General features: G+C 44.5%; 2 protein-coding genes across 9 annotated transcripts in view; both read right to left on the bottom strand.

The window, feature by feature from the left end:
* The window catches only part of RCBTB1 (RCC1 and BTB domain containing protein 1), a 65,747-nt gene that overhangs the window by 32,923 nt on the left and 13,745 nt on the right, over positions 1-19,079 (bottom strand). For 2 of the 8 annotated variants that reach the window (XM_021065311.1, XM_013980504.2), the window contains 4 exons: positions 14,058-14,227; positions 13,536-13,686; positions 2,787-2,870; positions 412-513 (listed from right to left, as the gene is read on the bottom strand). In XM_021065311.1, coding sequence (XP_020920970.1) covers positions 412-513; positions 2,787-2,870; positions 13,536-13,571 — 222 coding nt within the window. In that variant the 5' untranslated portion in view covers positions 13,572-13,686; positions 14,058-14,227. Of the gene's footprint in view, positions 1-411; positions 514-2,786; positions 2,954-13,535; positions 13,687-14,057; positions 14,228-18,709; positions 19,025-19,079 lie in introns of those variants that run through there. The other 6 variants (XM_005668401.3, XM_021065308.1, XM_021065307.1 and 3 more) reach the window with 4 other exon arrangements.
* EBPL (emopamil binding protein like) overlaps positions 14,108-19,079 on the bottom strand; it is a 110,752-nt gene continuing 105,780 nt past the window's right edge. Inside the window, exon 5 of the transcript XR_002336545.1 lies at positions 14,108-14,227. The gene's annotated coding sequence lies outside the window, so the exon portion shown is untranslated. The remainder of the gene's footprint in view (positions 14,228-19,079) is intronic.

Here is a 19,079-nt window from a genome sequence, read left to right as displayed (position 1 = left end):
GGGAGTGGAACTGACCACGAATCTGAACCCAGCAGTCAGGCAGTGCTCTTAACGACGAGGCTATACCACCTCTGTAATTACGGCAGCTATGTGTGTTTCTAAATCTGGCATCAAACAGGAAATGAGGCATATACCACATACCTATCAGTGATATGAAGAATCTGCCTAGCTCCCGGGGCACCAATAGTCGCTTTATTTTTTTCATGGAAACCCTTCAAAACCATACTATGCTTCGCCCCATCTCGCTCATCACCAACACGAGGCATTACATAACCTGCCGTGATGACTCAGGACCATCACGACTGGAAGTATCCCTCAGAGTTCCACGTCACAGCTCAGCTGCCCCCAAGTACTGAGGAGACGCTCATCCCTCCAGGAATACCACCAGCTTGTTGGGCCATCCTTCATTACGTTTTCTGAGTTTTCATTTGCTGTCTGTCGGCTCCAAGCAGCTCCCTCCTCAGCTGTAGCCTCCTTACTTTTGTGACCTGCCAGAACCTGCACACCAGATTTCTAAGGGAAAGAGACACCAACAGATCTCTAAGCTACGTTAAAACCTGGTAACAAACGGAGTTCCTGTCCTGGCTCAGTGGTTAACGAATCCAACTAGGAACCAGGAGGTTGCGGGTTCGAGCCCTGGCCTTGCTCAGTGGGTTGAGGATCCAGCGTTGCCGTGAGCTGTGGTGTGGGTTGCAGACGCGGCTCGGATCCCGTGTTGCTGTGGCTGTGGTGTAGGCCGGCGGCTACAGCTCTGATTAGACCCCTAACCTGGGAAGCTCCATATGCCGTGGGAGTGGCCCAAGAAATGGCAAAAAGACAAAACAAACAAACAAAAGATGAAGAACAAAGTGAAACATCCGTTCAACTTAAATACCAAGGAAGCCTATCAAACTTGATCGGAGAAGAATTAGGTGAGGGGGCTGCTGGCGGCAGAAGAGACAACTTCCTCCAACACCAGGAGACTAAGGACCCTCCCACCCCCTCACGTGCCTGCAGGAAGCGGTCCTCACACAACACACAACCTGAGTTCCTACTTCCGCGATTCTGCTTCCTCAGCATCTTCTGTCTACGGCCACGTGTCTGTGGCTGCCAAGGCAACAACTGTAAACCCATAGCTGATGTCTTACAAAGATATGCCACATAAGTGCCTTTCACAGGCACAGAAGAAATAACCTTCCTACAAGAGGATTTATAGGAATAGCTAGTGTAATAATGCAAATCTTTACCATAATTATCCAAAGTAGCATATGCTTAGGGTTAAAATAACCCAAGAATCCAGGCTGTACAAATTAGCAACAAATTTCAACAATCATTCTGCACTTCTTTAAAATAGCCCAAGTCCCTTTCCAATGCAGCCATCTTTTACTTGAAAAACAGAGACTGTGGTTCCACAAACCAAGAAGCAGACTAGGAACAGTGGCTCCCAGCCCTGAGGCCTGTAGGTGAGGCCTGCCTCCAGCACATTCCAGCCGTGAAAACTTGATCTCCCCGAGCTGCTTTGGTTCCTTCATCCACAACCTGCCCTACTCAGGAAAATCACTATAACACCAGTGGATGACTTTAAACAGGGAACAACGTGATCTGATTTGTGTTTCGGAGGTCACAGGGGGCAGAGAAGTAATACTGCATTGGTAGACTGATTAAAAAGCTATGGAGGGAGTGCCCATCATGGCTCAGCGGAAACTAGTATCTGCAAGAACTTGGGCTCAATCCCTGGCCTCGCTCAGTGGGTCAAGGATCTGGTGTTGCCATGAGCTGTGGGGGTAGGTCGAAGACATGGCTGTGGTATAGGCTGGCAGCTGCGGCTCTGATTCAACCTTTAGCCTGGGAACTTCCATAGGCCAAGGGTACAACCCTTAAAAGCAGACAAACAAACAAAAAAGGAATTAACTCTGTCTTCAAAAGAGTGGTCCTGATCACACAATGTAGGTTGTGGTAGAAAAAGAGTTCACTCTCACGATATTTTTAAGCCACACACACACAGGACTGTGATGTTCACACCATATCCGAGTACAGATACAGTCACTTTTATTTTTATTTTTATTTTTTTTTTTTGTCTTTTTAGGCCCGCACCCGCAACATATGGAAGTTCCCAGACTAGGGCTTGAATTGGAGCTGTTGTTGCCAGCCTAAGCCAGAGCCACAGCAATGCCAGATCCGAGCTGCATCTGTGACCTACACCATGGCTCATGGCAATACCGGATCCTTAACCCACTGAGCAAGGCCAGGGATCAAACCTATAACCTTATGGTTCCTAGTCGGATGCGTTAACCGCTGTGCCATGACGGGAACTCCCAGATACAGTCACTTTTAAAAAGCAAGGCACTTGCACAATGGACAAAAGGTAGAAACAACCCAAATAGTGTTTATTCAACAGATAAATAAACAATGAAATATTAATCATCACAAGGGAATGAAATTCTGACACACGTTACCACACAGATGAACCTTGAGGATGTAATGCTAAGTGAAATAAGACAGTCACAATGGACATATGTGAGGGACCTAGAAGAGTCAAATTCATAGAGAGAGAGAAGGGGAAGAGTGGCTGTCAGGGGCGGGGGTGGGGTGGGTGGAGAGAAAGTAGAAAGTTAATGTTTACTGGGTACAGAGTTCTAGTGTCGCAAGATGAGAGAGGTCTGCGCGTGGATGGTGGCGATGGGCGCACACCAATGAAAATGTACTTAATATCACTGAACTGCACAATTAAAAACAGTTTAAGATGGTGAATTTTATGTGTATTCCACCACAATTTAAAAATAAAGAATAAAATCAGGGGCACTTACCTCTCCATCAGCTGCCAGAGCCATTGAATGATGTGAGCCACAGGCTACTTCCACCACTTGCTTGATCAGGAGGTTGGTGCAGACCTGGATGGGAGCAATGCCTTGGTTGGTGGTCCCATTCCCGAGCTGGCTGTATCCATTGTGGCCCCAGGCATAAACAACGCCATCTATACGGGACGGCCACACACACAAAATGAGCTCCAAGGAGAAACAGCAACCCCTGTACTTTCCTCCCCAGACTTTGTACAACTCATCTTCCACAACAATTTCTTTTTGTGATATTGTCATTTACAAGAAACATGCGTCTGGTCATTCAGATTACAAAATATATTTCTCAAATACATTTGGTCTTTACGAGCAGCTCCCCAAACCCGTGGAATCTCCTAAGTGTTGAGAGGGATTAAAGTGTCTTTGGTTACATGAATGGGGTGACTTTTGGAAGCACCTAAGGATCGTCTGTTGCCAGGAGAACCAACCATGTGATCAGAGTGTTGGGGGGAAAGGGGCTGAAGGTCGCCCTTGCTGATGATTTAGCTGATTTCGACTATGTAATGAAGTCTCCATAAAAACCCAAGAGGACAGCTTTCTGGTCCCTTTTTTGGGAGTTTCCATTTCAGGCAACCAGAACACTCACACGTGCCACTGTGGCAGGCACCAAACTTCATGAGGACGGAAGCACCTTGATTTGGGCTGTTGATTCATATCCTTCAATACCCTTTTACAATAATCAGTAATCCAGTGAGTAAATGGATTTGTTTTTCTTTCTTTTTTTTTTTTTGGCTTTTTAGGGCTGCACCCTCTGCATATGGAAGTTCCCAGGCTAGGGGTCGAAATGGGAGCTACAGCTGCTGGCCTACACCACAGCTCACTGCAGTACCAGGTCCTTAACCCACTGAGTGAGGCCAGGGATTGAACCTGCAACCTCATGGTTCCTAGTCGGATTCATTTCCACTGTGCCACAACGGGAACTCCAAATGGATTTTCCTTAATTCTGTGAGCCACTCTAGCAAATTAATCAAACCCATGGAGAGGGTCGTGGGTTCCTCTGATATGTAGTGGGTTAAACTGAAGCACAGGTAATAACCTGGGCTTGTGACCAGCATCTGAAGTGGAGGGTGGTCTTGTGGGACTGAGCCCTTTACCCGTGGAATCTATCTCCTGGTGGACAGTATCAGAAGTTGAATTCCTGGATACCCTGCTGACATCTAAGAATTACTTCTTTACTTCTCGTTTGGGGAGGCCTACACACACACACACACACACACACACACACACACACACAGGCACACGCACTGGAACTGAGTCCCGAAACTATTTAATCAGAGTCAGAAATGGAATCTGCAAGAACAGCCCCAGCTTATGGACACAGGGTTTCTGAAGAGAAAAGATAAAAGGAAAAAAGAGGAATGAGGAAGCTTTGATCCCTGAATGATCCTAGTCACCACGGGATGAAAATGCAGCTGTGCTGTCATCAGTTACTAAAGGTAAAAGTTACCAGTGGAATCTAGAAATGACTTTTGAGGAGTTGGCTCAGAGGATATACAAGAAAATGCAAAATAATAAGAAGTATGCTAAACAATTTTTCTGCTGCTTATTTTATATGTAAGAGTCAAAATGAAAATGACAGAAAGTGTTGAGTCGGGCCTCGATGCCGATTCAAGCTCAGATTTGGGTCAATTTGGGCCATTAGCCTCACAGCTGCCTAGAAAGGGACAAATCATGCAGGGGCAACAGGAAGTGACTCTAATACCTGGGGTTCACCAAGAAGGTAGCTGATACAGGGGAAGGGCAAAACCAAGAACCACCTGAAGGCAGGGGCGACAGTGCGAAGAACTGGCTCATCTGGAGGATAAGTATCATTAGCTTCCTGATGAACCTTTCCTGATGGAGTAGGGCCGTGACCGTGACTCTGGTTCTGAAGGCAAGAGCATGTCTGGGCTGATGCAGGACCCACAGCGCTGTACTGAACAATCACAGCTGGCTCTGCAGGATCCAGACATACAGGAGGTTATTCTCAAGGAAGAAGCCAGGTTGGTGGATGCTTATGTTTATAAAGCATGTTTATCCTAACCTGGTTAGAGGGATTACCCAGCCCCACCTATAAATGCCAACCGAACCCGCTGAGATGCTTCGTATGCAAGCCATGCGGGACTGGCATGATGACTGGGACATGATGAATATGCCCATTATCTGGGTTATGGTAAAGCTGTGACCCAGGGACCCCAGGTAACTTTACTGCTACAAAATCAAAGCAGCTGGAGAAGCCTTATCGAATCTGCTCCCTCAGTTTCCCCAGATGGGTCTTTCCAAACTAAGAACATTCAAGTAATTATGAAAATGGAGAAAGACAAAGGGGGGAGAATTAGGGGTCTCGACCCAGCAGAGTGCAAGTCTTCAAATGGCTGTTAAAAAGTGGGATGAAAAAAATCACCTGCTGATGGAGTTAACACCAAGGAGTGGCTGCAGCAGTACCAGAGAAGGGCAAACCAAGGGGCCCAAACGAGTCCTCCTGTGTGTCCCAGCTTGGAAGGTGTTTATCTTTTTTTTTTTTTTTTTTTTGTCTTTTTGCTATTTCTTTGTCTTTTTGTTGTTGTTGTTGTTGCCATTTCTTGGGCCGCTCCCGCGGCATATGGAGGTTCCCAGGCTAGGGGTCCAATCGGAGCTGTAGCCACCCGCCTACGCCAGAGCCACAGCAACGCGGGATCCGAGCCGCATCTGCAACCTACACCACAGCTCACGGCAACGCCGGATCGTTAACCCACTGAGCAAGGGCAGGGACCGAACCCACAACCTCCTGGTTCCTAGTTGGATTCGTTAACCACTGCGCCACGACAGGAACTCCGGAAGGTGTTTAAAAAGCCACAAGGTAAAGATCAAGAGGAGAACACTGCCCAGGGGCAATGGTAAGGAAGGTTAATCCGGATCAAGACTGACCTAGAGGCTAGAGTCTTCTGACCTCAGCCCAACCCAGGCACTCACCGGCACAAGGGGGGTAAAGCATTGCAGGAGGAGAGGACACTCTTCTGGGCCTCCCCAAGGCACTGTGATTTCAAAACCTGTTGAAGTCTTAACAGCTAAGGTTAGAATGGCAGGACACGGATGGGCAACAGTTGATGGGGTTCAAAAGCGTAAGTCTGCATGTACACTGGGGTTTGGGGGACAGATTTTGTTCCACAGAGATGGGAGCTGGTCACACCTCTTTTACCTTAATGTACTACTGGGATGGATATTATGTCTGACTGAGGACTGCTTTCTCAACCTCAAATTGGAAAACAGAAGGCAGGTAAAGCTGCCCTCAGGCCGGCTTTAACTGGGCGCTAGATGGGAACCAAGAGAACTGCCTGAACCACAAAGGTGGTCAACTTGAAACAGCAGAGAATACCCAGTGGGCAAAAAAGAGCTCGCCACTGTAATAGTACACTGAGGCTGGAGCGCCGGTACCAGCACACACGCACTGCACGACAGCTTCCTGCGACCTGGGGAAAGGCGATGGCTCGGGGGACTAACAGAAGACTATGGAGGCTTAAGCAAAGTTGTGCTGCCTGAAGTCGCAGCCGTTCCGAACAAGGCTTCAACCACGTGGAAGATGCAGCAGGCTAACGCAGGCTGGGACTCAGGGCCTGGCCTGGAACATGCTTTCTTCTCCATCTCGATCTCAGAAAAAAGCCTGCAGCAGCTTGCCTTCACGTGGGAAGGATCCCAGGCCGCCTTTTCTGTGCCATCACAGGGTTATCTGAACTCACAGGCTTACTATCATAACTCGGTCCAAAGGGATTTGGACCTGATACAAGTCTCCAGCGCAATCCTACACCATACTGATGACATTATGATAATATCAGAAACTGAAGAGAGTGCTAGGACTGATCTGAATGCAGTGGTAACTCCCATGACCAACTGGGAGCTGGTTAATTAATCCCGCAAAGGTCTCAGGGCCTGCCCAAGCAGTAAAATTCTTGGGAATAACCTGCCGAAGCCATGCAGGTTATTCCAGCAGAAACCAAACTAAGCTGTTGCTCCCACCCCTATGATCAAAGCAGCAGCAGCAGCTCAGCTTTTGGCTGGTTTATTTGGCGTTTGGAGAAGCCATATTCCACATCTGGGAACAATGCTAGCTCCCATCTGTAAGATTACCTGAAAGAAAGCTTTATCTGAGTGGGGCCCTGAACAAGAGCAGGCCATGTTTGAATTAGCAGAGGGTGGCAGCTCTCCCAATGCATTTGGGGCCTTATGACCCGTGCACCCACCCCCTGCCCATATGATTTTGGGATGTCTGCCATGCGCATTCCACAACAAATTATGGTAAACCCATGAGGGCCTCCCAGCAGTGACCACTGGGACCGGAAAATTCGCAGATGCTGCTTCTCGATAATACTCCATCTGAGACAATTAGGAGCCTGCTACTGGGCATTAACTGAGACTGCCTCAACAACTGAAGGATATAAAATAACCATGAAACCTGAGATATCCGCAATGTCCTGGGTGATGTGAGGAAAGCGCAGAAGGCGGTGCCCAGAAGAGTTCCGCAATGAAACAGAAGTGGTTTGCGCTGAGCGTGCTGCCGGGGGAGCGCAGGAAGGTGCCCACTGTATCGTGAGCAGGGAGCCTCTTTTCCTCCAGGACTGACTTTTGCAGCTGGAAGTTGCTGGAACGCACTACCTTGTGCACATGCCCTGTGAAACTCTCACTGAACAACAAAGAGCTCCTTGCTTTTCAGACATAGTGCCAAGATGAAGAGACAATATCCTGGAAAGCTGCCACATTAAGACCGGTGGATGGCAAGACTGACTGGAGGGACAAGAAAAAATGAGCTCAGCAGGCTGAATTGCAGGCTGTCTTCCTAGTGGTGAAGGAAGACTTGAGCAATGACAAAAGCCCCTACGTGAGAGTCTTTACCGACTCCTGGGCTGTGCCAACGGCCGGGCCGTGAGGTCAGGTAGGCGGAGGCTGCATTGCTAAAAGGGTACCCATGTGGGAATTCAAGGGCGCATGTGTCAATGCCCATCACACAATCCCCGTTTCAGATTCGGAAGGTGACTGGAACCAGCAAGGGCACTGTTTAGTGTGCTCCCTTAAGGGGCCACCTGGGTCCATGAAAAGAGTGGACGGGGGTGGGAGGCAGAGGAGGGCTGCGGCAGTGCAGAGATGGGCTGAAGCCAGACATACTCCTCTGGTACCATGAAAGGCACAAAGTGCCAACAGGAGATGCAGGGACTGCAGAAGGCGACTGGGAAAATTCTCCTGGGGAAAGGCCCTACAGAGCTGGCAAGGGGACTAGCCGGGAACAATGAGGTAGCCTCAGAGGCAAGAGCTGGGTCCTAACAGGAGACACCCGTACTCTGGCCTGAGCTTTGCCTTCCAGGTAGCAGAGGCAAGTGCTCAAAACACCACTAAAGGATTGGACAGAAAATAGTGTACATTTTTTTTCTTTTTCTCAGACAAATCACTGATCAATTGCATGGGTAAAATAAAGACATTTTAAGACCGTGTCTCAAAGACTTCTCTCCCCCCTCCTTCCTTGGGAAGTCATCAGACAATGTGTTTAGACCAAATGAGGTATAATCCAAGGAGGAAGATACAAGCCAAAAAACTAGGGGATCCACAAAGGGCAAAGCTGAAGGGACCTCCAAGGATGACGTGAAATGAGGTTCTGGGCTGACAGCTGTGCAGTGGCCTAATGTGACCAGGCCAGGCCGAAGCAGGAGGACAGCAGGCTCCGGAGATGGCCTGATGCGCTGAGAAGTGATACCGAGTTACACAAGAGTGCAGGCATATGTTAACAACACATGTACAGAAAACTAAGACCAGGAAAACAAAGAGCTGTACAAGAAAGACGATGGCTCAGCTATAAATAACAACTACGGAGTTCTAGTAACGTGAACACTGTATAGTGATTTAACCACAATGGTGATATCACTATATCCACAGGATGGGGGAGGGAAGGTAGGAGAAAGGGAGTTCAGTTTTATCTGCCATTAAAAAGAGTAAAGGATAGTATCTAAAATTTCAAATTCAGAAATAGCAGTCTAAGCATGTTAGTTTAAAAATCTGATGGCGTGCCCATCGTGGCTCAGCAGAAACGAATCTGACTAGTATCCATGAAAACGAAGGTTCGATCCCTGGCCTCACTCAGTGGGTTAAGGATCCGGTGTTGCTGTGAGCTGTGGTGTAGGTTGCAGGTGTGGCTTGGATCTGGTGTTGAGGGGCTACAGCTCTGATTCTACTCCTAGTCTGGGAACCTCTATATGCCACAAGTGCGGCCCTAAAAAGACAAAAAATAAACAAACAAAAGAAAAAAAAAAACACCTGAGTTTATAAACCAACTATAATGGAAACAATAAAAATCATTATTAAAAAATTTAAAAAAATTAAAATCTGAGATTAAATACCAGAAGAAACACCTCAAGGAGTTAAAAAGCAGTTCCTTCTGAAGAACAGTTTTTAACAATGAGGAGGGGTGTTTTTATTTTTTTATTTTTATTTTTTTGTCTTTTGTCCTTTTAGGGCCGCACCCGTGGAATATGGAGGTTCCCAGGCTAGGGGTCGAATCAAAGCTGTAGCTGCCAGCCTACACCACATCCACAGCAACGCCAGATCTGAGCCACGTCTGCAACCTACACCACAGCTCATGGCAACTCCAGATCCTTAACCCACTGAGAAGGCCGGGGATCGAACCCGCAACCTCATGGTTCCCAGTCAGATTTGTTTCTGCTGCGCCACGATGGGAACTCCAAGGAGGGGTGTTTATAGATAAAAGCAATATGTTACGTGATGGTTTAAAGTGTTAAATTGCTTTTAAACTATTTGACATTTGTAATACATAGATAATACACTTAAATATATTATACATATTAAATATGGTACATGATGTACAGAGCATGTTTAATGTATGGTGTGTAAAATGTATTATAACAATCAAAACTGAATTAAAGACAAACTATTCTCACAAGAAAATCATTTACTTGTATGTTTTATGCTTATTTGTATCTTAATTCTAACACGCAGAGTTAAAACTATATGATCTGGACTCTGAAAATAATTTCAAAAGAAAAGTTATAGTTTTCAAAGTCACCATTTGGAAGAAAACCAAGAATTTGAAAAACTGCCTATAAAAGACAACAAATCACCCATTCAGAACCTGGCCCTCATTTTTCACTTACATTATTTGAAGAGGAAGAATTACTGATTGTACTTTGTGCACTTGTACGTGTATTTTGTTTCCTTTAATACTTTTTTTTTTGTGTGTGTGTGTGTGTGTCTTTTTAGGGCCACACCCGAGGCATATGGAGGCTCCCAGGCTAGGGGTCGAATCGGAGCTGTAGCTGCTGGTGTACACCAGAGCCACAGCAATGAAGGATCCAAGCTGCGTCTGCGACCTACACCACAGCTCACAGCAATGCTCGGATTCGTTAACCACTGAGCCTCGATGGGAACTCCAATACATTTGTTTTTCAATGGCAGTAGTTTTAAATACGGAGTCTATCTCAACCCGTCAACCTTCACCTTCCTAGAGGATAATAAGGTTTCGGGGACAAAGAGGAAAGGTATTTAAATTTTTTCTGTATCTGTCAATGAATTTTACTTTCTGATTCTTCCCACATATATTTCCAGGACAGAATATATTATCTCTGCTCTACTGGGCCATATTTTTTTTTTGAGGTCAGAGTATTTATTAGTCATATGATTTTTATGGCTAAGACAGGCAAACCAACAGTTACTTCAAAATACTGTGTCTAAATTTAAAGATATTAATTCATTTTCATCAGGAAGACAAGATCACATGCATATATCCTGCCACTTAAAGGATTCTAGCTGTATCTTAAAGCTTCAGATGATCTTAAGAGATCATTTTGCTGCATTCTCTGCCTTCTTTATTTTCCTTTTTGTTTAACTCTTTCCCTCAGTGTGCCTGTGTGGTTCTAGAAATTACAAGATGTTTTTGTTTACTTCGGAGTTTGTTTTTCCAAATTAATTTGATTCAACTTTAAAAATCTTTATCTGGGAGTTCCCGTCGTGGCGCAGTGGTTAACAAATCCGACTAGGAACCATGAGGTTGCGGGTTCGGTCCCTGCCCTTGCTCAGTGGGTTAACGATCCGGCGTTGCCGTGAGCTGTGGTGTAGGTTGCAGACGGGGCTCGGATCCCATGTTGCTGTGGCTCTGGTGTAGGCCAGTGGCTACAGCTCCGATTCGACTCCTAGCCTGGGAACCTCCACATGCTGCAGGAGCGGCCCAAAGAAATAGCAAAAAGACAAAAAAATTAAAAAAAAGAAAAATCTTTATCTGAAATATTCATAATAAGGGTATTATTATCACCTTTCTTTTTGTCTTTTTAGGGCTACACCCATGGCATATGGAAGTTTCCAGGCTAGGGGTTGAACCGGAGCTGCAGCCACCAGCCTACACCACAGCAACACAGGATCCAAGCAGTGTCTGCGACCTACACCACAGCTCATAGCAACACCAGATACTTAACCCACTGAGCGAGGCCAGGGATCAGACCCGAGTCCTCATGGATACTAGTCGGGATTGTTACCACCGAACCATGACGGGAACGCCTATTTTAGTATTAACCAAAAGTACAGAGCACGTGCAGTTTATGAGGGGAAAGAAAAGGTCCATCTTATTAGAAAGTTAAAATCAAGACATCAGTGATATTAAACTTTTTTGTGCTGTTTGTTATTTTATTATAGAATTTGAATGTTTAGTATGATGGAGTTAAAGATGTTTGTTAATACACGTCAGAGAAGGTGTGGAGAAAAGGGAACCCTCTTATGCTATTGGTGGGAATGTGAACTGGTGCAGCCACTATGGAAAACTGTGTGGAGGTCTCTCAAAAAATTTAAAAATAAAACTACCATATGATCCAGCAATCCCACTCTTGGGCATCTATCCAAACAAAAGTGTAAATTCGAAAAGATACATGCACCCCCATGTTCACAGCAGCACTATTCACAACAGCCAAGACAAGGGAGCAACTTAAGAGTCCATCATCAGACAAATGGATAAAGAAGACATTGTATATATACGTGTGTGTGTGTGTGTGTGTGTGTGTGTGTGTGTGTGTGTGATATTACTGGGCCATCAAAGAAAACGAAATAATGCCATTTGCAGCAACATGGATGGACCTAGAGATTATCAAGCAAAGTCAGTCAGAAGGACAAAACCATGTGATATCACTTGTGTGTGGAATCTAAAATACAACGCGAATCAACGTATCTATGAAACAAAAACAGACTCAGATACAGAGAACAGACCTGTGGTTGCCACGGGGGAGAGGAGGTAGCGGAGGGAAGGATTGGGAGTTTGGGATTAGCAGAGGCAAATGAGGATACATATGACAGATAAACAATAAGGTCTTACTGCAGAGCACAAGAAGCTATATTCAATATTCTGTCATAAACCATAATGAAAAAGAATATATATATATATATGTATAACAGAGTCACTCTGCTGTTCAGCAAAAATTAACACATTATAAATCAATTACACTTCAGTACAATTTTTTTAAGTTACTAATAAGAAAACAACAAAAAAGATATTTGTGAAATGCCTTATTCCTTGTTAAGAGCCTATAACATAGAATTTACTGAGACACAGAGATTTAAATCATTTTTCATTCTAATACAATATTTTCTGATGGAAACTAACAGTGAAGTAAGTGAACTGTCTTTTATATTCTTCTTGAGGAAAATCTGGAAAAAACACAATTTTAATAAATAAAAGTTCTGAAATATGAAATATAAAAAAAGTTTTTGTCAATCAGTAGGAAAAGATGGAAGGGCTAAGTCATGGTTTGAAATAAAAATACCAATTAATAATATGACAGACTGTTTTCCCCAGTTGGCCACAACAGAATCTCCCAGCTCACATCCTCTGCAGTACAACTGCTCAGGGGAGCCCTTCCTAATTTTTGACCCGTAACATCATGAGAAAATAAAATGGTAAAAAAAAAAAAAAAAAAAAAGAATCTGAATATCTGAACCAAGAATATGTTTCAGTGTGTTTGCCCTAAAAAAAAACCACTTCAGTATTTTACAGACAGAAATCAATGCCTTCTGAAAATTAATACATGTTAGGAAAAACATTAAATCATTAGGTCACAATGGATGACAAGCAGAACCAGTCAGTAAAGAAGCAACTGCTTGAAAGAGCCCATGTGATGCCAGAGGGCGTGATTACACAACGCGGAAGCGAGATAATCACCTCATTCTGCTCCACACCAGTTACACCCTCACGAGACCATCAGGCTCAGATCGGGATCTTGAGAAAGATCCAGAGCACTCGGAGTGGATGTAGACGTCAAAGGCAATTAGAAAGCGCAAAGCTAGAACCACGGTAACATCCAAGGAAGCTGTGATTCCCCAGTCTAGAAAGAGAAAGGCAGAGAAGCAACCGCTCCCACGCACACCCTACAGTTTACCCAGCGAAGGGCTAGAGGCAGAGCAAGAACTAAATGTGCCTAAAACGAAGGGAAGAGGCTGGGTTCTCCATGAGACTCTCAGAGGCTTCTGGGCGCCCCGTGCAGTGATCTCGGGAGGCAGAGAGGCAAAGGAGAGGCAGGTTCCTTCCCCGAGGCACCCACAGGAATGCCAGGGAACAAACTGAGATTTCTTGAATTCGAGACGCAGAAATGACACAAAGAAAGGAAAACAAGTATGGCCTGTGGTGTTTGGTTTGGTTTGGTTTTTCGAGCTTATAATTAACTGCACAACTTCCCACCAACTGAGAAGCTGGACTTATTTCTACTTTACCTTCAGTGCTGAGGAGAACGTGGGGTCCACTCCCATAACTAAGGCTCTTAATCTTCTTTCCACACAAGGCTTCCAGCTTTTTGGGTACCAGAGTACTCTGGTTATCTCCAGTGCCTAGACAGTTACTGTAGTTCAGTCCAAATACAAAGACCTGGGAAACAAATAGCTCTGTCTCAGTCACTTGGCCTAAAATGACACAAGGGCGCTCTTCTCCACTGGAAAATAACACACTTAAGCTCAGTTTGACAGCTCAGTAGGTAGGAGAGACTGATGTGGTGGTTAAGAAAAATTCAACCTCTGCTGACATCACTGAAGCTTTAGAATATTTGTCTATACCATGAAACTCAAAGAGTAGTAGGGATGCGGGCTTTTAAATCAAGACACTAAAAGAAAAGACAAACTGTAAGAAAGACATTACCCTCTTGGATTTCAGGTTCCCTTTATGCCCCCACTTTTTCTCAGTCTTCAAATTGCATTTAAAGCCCAACCCCAAAATAGGCCCCAGTTTTGAGAGATGCTTACCTCATCGTTGTCCGTAACGTACAGGGCTTCGTTGGCTGAGGTGCCAAAGACACAAGCTTTCCGAATAGATGCAATTTCTTGCGGGGAGAGCAGAGTGAAGATGGGCCACTTCCCTACATCCACCATGACTCTGGCTTCAAGGAATTCCTATAAATAGGCCGACATCTCTGCTGCAACAAACACAAAGGATTCCAAAAAAAAAAAAAAAAAAAAAAAAATTTAACCATGAAACCAACTTTAAAAAAAGACAATGTTAATCAACAGAAACAAACACTAATTCCAGAAAAAACCACCCGCTTTTGGTTAAATGCATTGCTCTCGCCCCAGCAACCTGTCCAGGCCTTCCTCCACCTTCAAACCTTCGCCTTTTCCTGTCATGGGAGGAACCACCTGTCTGTCTTGCCCACTTACATGTCAGGGCTTATCTGCCACGTGCATGCTTATATGAAACCCAGCAGCAGATAATGGAGAGAAGACACGCCAACTTGATGCAACCAAGGTCTCGTCAAGTATTTTTCCCTTCAGGGTAGGGAGATGAAGTTAAAGGTTACAATACTCATTTGTCTAAGAGAGTTAATTCTCAACTGCGGCGGGGAGAGTGGGGGAGAGAGTGTGGTATGAACATCAGAAGCATGAGCTCTGTCTCCACGCTCCCCTCCCACCACACCTAGGATGCCCTGAAAGCCCCATCCCTTGTAGAAAATCACTGCCACATGGAGCCACTGTTTAATGACAGAAATGAGACATCGCTCAGAGAGCCTAGAGTGGCAAAAGTATTAAGAAGCAGTAGCATAAATAAAAAATGATACAGAACTTATTTATAAAACAGAAACAAACTCACAGATTTCTAAATCAAACTTAGGTTTACCACAGGAGAATCCCTGGAGAGGGAGGGATAAATGAGGAGGATGGGGACAGCATACACACACCATCTGATAGCGTATATAAGATAGATAACAAGGATCCTGTACAGCCCAGGGCAATCTACTCAGTAGTTGATAATACCCTACATGGAGAAAAGAATGGATACATGCATACGTATATACAGAATAAACGTACATACAGATATATGTATACGTATATACAGTCACTTTGCTGGGCACCTGAAACGAATGCAACACTGTATGTCAACTATACCCTCAGAAAATTACCACCACCAACAAAAGCAGTAGCCTAAGATTTACTGGATGAAACCATAAAAGAAAGTATCATATTCTGGTCCTAACTTACACGACTGCATTTTCTACATATATGCAGACATTTCATTTCACACTGAGAAATTATACGAACAAGGGGGAGACAATTCGCCCTCGTCCTGGTGTCAGAACTGATGACCAGAGTCTTCCTACAAGCAGCAATTAGCATAAAGAGCACCCTAGGAAAGGTAGAGATATGCACGCATTTCTGTAACACTAAATTTGAACTATTTAAGGAATTGTACACAAGGAGTCCTGGTCATGGCCCCAATTCCTGAAGAGTTAAAAAGCATCTCTAGGAATACCAGGAGGCCGCCCAAAGGAGGAAACCTATTGTGCTAAGTGCGTTCCCACTCTGGCTCTCACCTGTGGAAACTGAAATAGAACCAAACAGTTGCTAAGTACAACCAGGGTCGCCTCATGAGGTACAGAACTTCAGTTCCTTCCTACTTACCCTCTTTTCAGACCTCTAAAAATAGCCAAGCGAGCCCAGGTCTTTCTGGCCCCAGCACCTCTGATAGCACCTCCAGAGGGAGCCCTGGGCTTACTTAGCCAGGGCCTCAGTTTCCACCACCCAGGGAGCTTCTCCCCATCAGCACCAGCCTGGATGACAAGATCAGATGCCTACATGCCCCAAGGATCGCAGCGCCTATACCATGAGCGTTAACACCCTCAGGACAGGCTGGTCCCAATCACGGCACAGCCAGACTCCTGGACGAATTATCTGAATGTTCTGAAAAGTGGGCATGAGTGTGCGAGGATGTGTGTGTGTTCATGGGAACAGGTAAAGGATTTGGGGGAGGGTAAAAACTAATACAAGAACATGTTAAAATTTTTTGTTTCAAATAGTACAGAAGGATGTAAGAAAGTAAGTCTTCCTCCCGCCCCCCCCCCACCCTTTCCTCAAAGTCAACCACAGCCACAGTTGTTTCTAATTCCTTCCAGAGACTGCAGACCCACAGCACCGTACGTCTGAGTGTGTGGAAGCTCTTTCTCCTACTTAACAGTACATCTTTGAAATCATTCTGGACGTTCCCTGGTGGCTCAGCGGGTTAAGGGATGTGACACTGGATGCAGCTGCAGTGCAGGGTGCAGCGGCTGCACAGGTTCAAGCCCTGGCCTGGGAACTTCTGCGTGCCATGGGCACAGCCAAAAATAGAAAAAAGCAAAGAAAATCATCCTGTATTAGCATAGGTAAGACCTACTTCAGTTCTTTTCAGTGGTTCTCCAAAACATTCCATACATCAATTTAACAATTTACCTGTTTCTACTGAGAGACATTTAAGTAACTTCCAGTCTGTGGTTAATATGAATACTGAAACTATTGTTTGCATACATTACTGTATATACATACATTTTTTTAAATACATGCTTCTAAGATAAATTCCTAAAAATGGAATTGTGGGGTCAAAGTTGAATAGCTATTTCAAATGTCCTCTACTGAAATGAAGTACTACCAATATATAAAAGAACCATCAAGGGACAGCAGCAACCTTGCTGAACAGTATATTATCTCAGTGTCTCGGTTCTGTTTAAACTTGAGTTTTTCTGGAGTTCCTGTCGTGGCTCAGTGGAATTGAAACTGACTAGGGGCCATGAGGATGCAGGTTCGATCCCTGGCCTTGCTCAGTGGGTTAAGGATCCAGCATTGCCATGAGCTGTGGTGTACGTTCACCAGACATGTCTAGGATCTGGTGTGGCTGTGGTGTAGGCTGGCTGCTACAGCTCCGATTCAACCCCTAGCCTGGGAATCTCCATATGCTGCAGGTGTGGCCCTAAATACACACATACACATACAAATTAAACTTAAATTTTTCTTACAATGAGTGAGGTAGGGCATAATTTTTTTTTAATAATCACAATCATAGCAATAACAACTAATACTTCCAAGCACTGTTCCAAGTATTTTACATTTACTAATTCATTTAATCCTTACTTTACAGAGGGGGAGATGGAGGCAAAGAGATTTTAAGCGTTTGCTCAAACTAGTAAGCGGCAGATTCAGGACCTGAAGCCATGCCGTCCGAGGCCAGCATGTGCGCCCTGCACCTCTCAGTCTCGTAATGATTTAATGATTAAGAGCCCAGGTGTCATCCTTTTACATAAAGTCCATATCTTTCTTTCGGGACTGTCGCTCTTTTCTGTATTCTTGACTTATAAGTGTTCTTTGGATGGTAAAAAGATTGTCCTAAACTTTCACAAGTCAAAAATAAAATGGTGTACCTTGTGCCTCTTATAAAACGGGGGAAAAAAAACCACAAAAGGTGAACCAGTGCATATATAAATTTCGAGAAAATCCAGATATCTATTTTGTTAGAACAGGAACCATATTAAAGTCTTCAAAATTTTAACATTTTATGTAATATGTGATTATATTTTAAATTGGGGGGAAAATAATTAAATGAGCCGAAAGTATGATTCACCACCTTTAAAATTACAAAAGAGATATTCACTCAAAGACATAACAATTTCCTGACAGTTGTATAATTATTCTGAAGTTATTAATCAGTTTACAGGTAACTCTGCCCTAAGGGTTTGGTACTCTGCTGAAAAATAAAGCTAACTTGCATAATAATGGCTTACACTATATGAACTGAGCTTACCCACTGCCAAATTACCTGAAGCTTTATTTTACAAGCTATTTCTCCAAATACTTGTAACTTGAGAGTCAATATGAAAAACAAGTCATATATCTTCCATGTCTATACCTCTCATAAAAGCAGAAGCATCACCAACAGCCTTGGCCTGGTGGAAAGGACTGGGAGTCCTGAGGCCTGAGTTTTGGTTCCAGGTTTACTTGTAATGAATCAGAGGGATGTGCCGCTAATCTTCCTGAGCCTGGGTTTCCAAAAAAGCTGTTCTGTAAAACTCTACACTCTTATGTTTAAGATATAAGGACAAAGCTATGGGGAATTTCTGAATATAGGAGAATAAAGGCAGTAATGTTGGCCAAGCAAATAATTAACTCCTGGCAACATAATCCAGCAAAGCAAATACAGAGCAGGAAGTGAGAAGCTAACAAGAATCAAGAACCTGTTTTAGGAGTTCCTGTTGTGGCTCAGCAGTAACAAACCCGACTAGCATCCAAGAGGATGTGGGATGGATCCCTGGCCTCTCTCAGTGGGTCAAGGATCCAGAATTGCCGTGAGTGGTGGTATAGGCCACAGATGCAGCTTGGATCTGGCGTTGCTGTGGCTGTGGTGTAGGCCAGCAGTTACAGTTTCAATTCGACCACTAGCCTGGGAACTTCCATATGGCACAGGTGTGGCCCTAAAAAGCAAAAAAACAAAACAAATAAAAACCAAAGGCAAGAGGATTTAATAACATCTCACATTAAAAAAAAAGAAACTGCTTTATTGGTGATAGTGTTAGGTAGGTGGTAGCTTCACATACATTAATTCATTTAATCTTCACGCTCGCAAGGAAGCGAACCATAACCCACGCTTCCACTCTTACCAGATAAGGAAAGAGACGCAAAGGTGAAATGACTTCCCAAGGTCACACAGAGCAGTAAGTGGCACAGTCCAGATTCAACCACCACCCTGCGGATTCTTCTTACAGAGACCATTGGTCCCGGCCCTGCAAGCTTCTCCAACATTACTTCCTTCTGCCTCTGTCTTGTCTCAAAAACATACAGCAGCATCTGTTTTTAAAATGCTTCAAGTATTTAAAAAATTCATCTCAAAATTAAAAAAAAAAAAAAAAAGCATTCCTCAATATGCCTGTCTCGATTTACCTGCCTGAACCTTGAGATTGTCAGGGATTCCTTCATTCTCCCAACACCCAGCGGGAGGCGGGCCCTGGACACCAAAGACGACCTTTATCC

Source organism: Sus scrofa, chromosome 11, assembly GCF_000003025.6.
Source record: "Sus scrofa isolate TJ Tabasco breed Duroc chromosome 11, Sscrofa11.1, whole genome shotgun sequence".
NCBI lineage: Eukaryota > Metazoa > Chordata > Mammalia > Artiodactyla > Suidae > Sus > Sus scrofa.
This window is presented reverse-complemented; position numbering and strand designations above follow the sequence as displayed.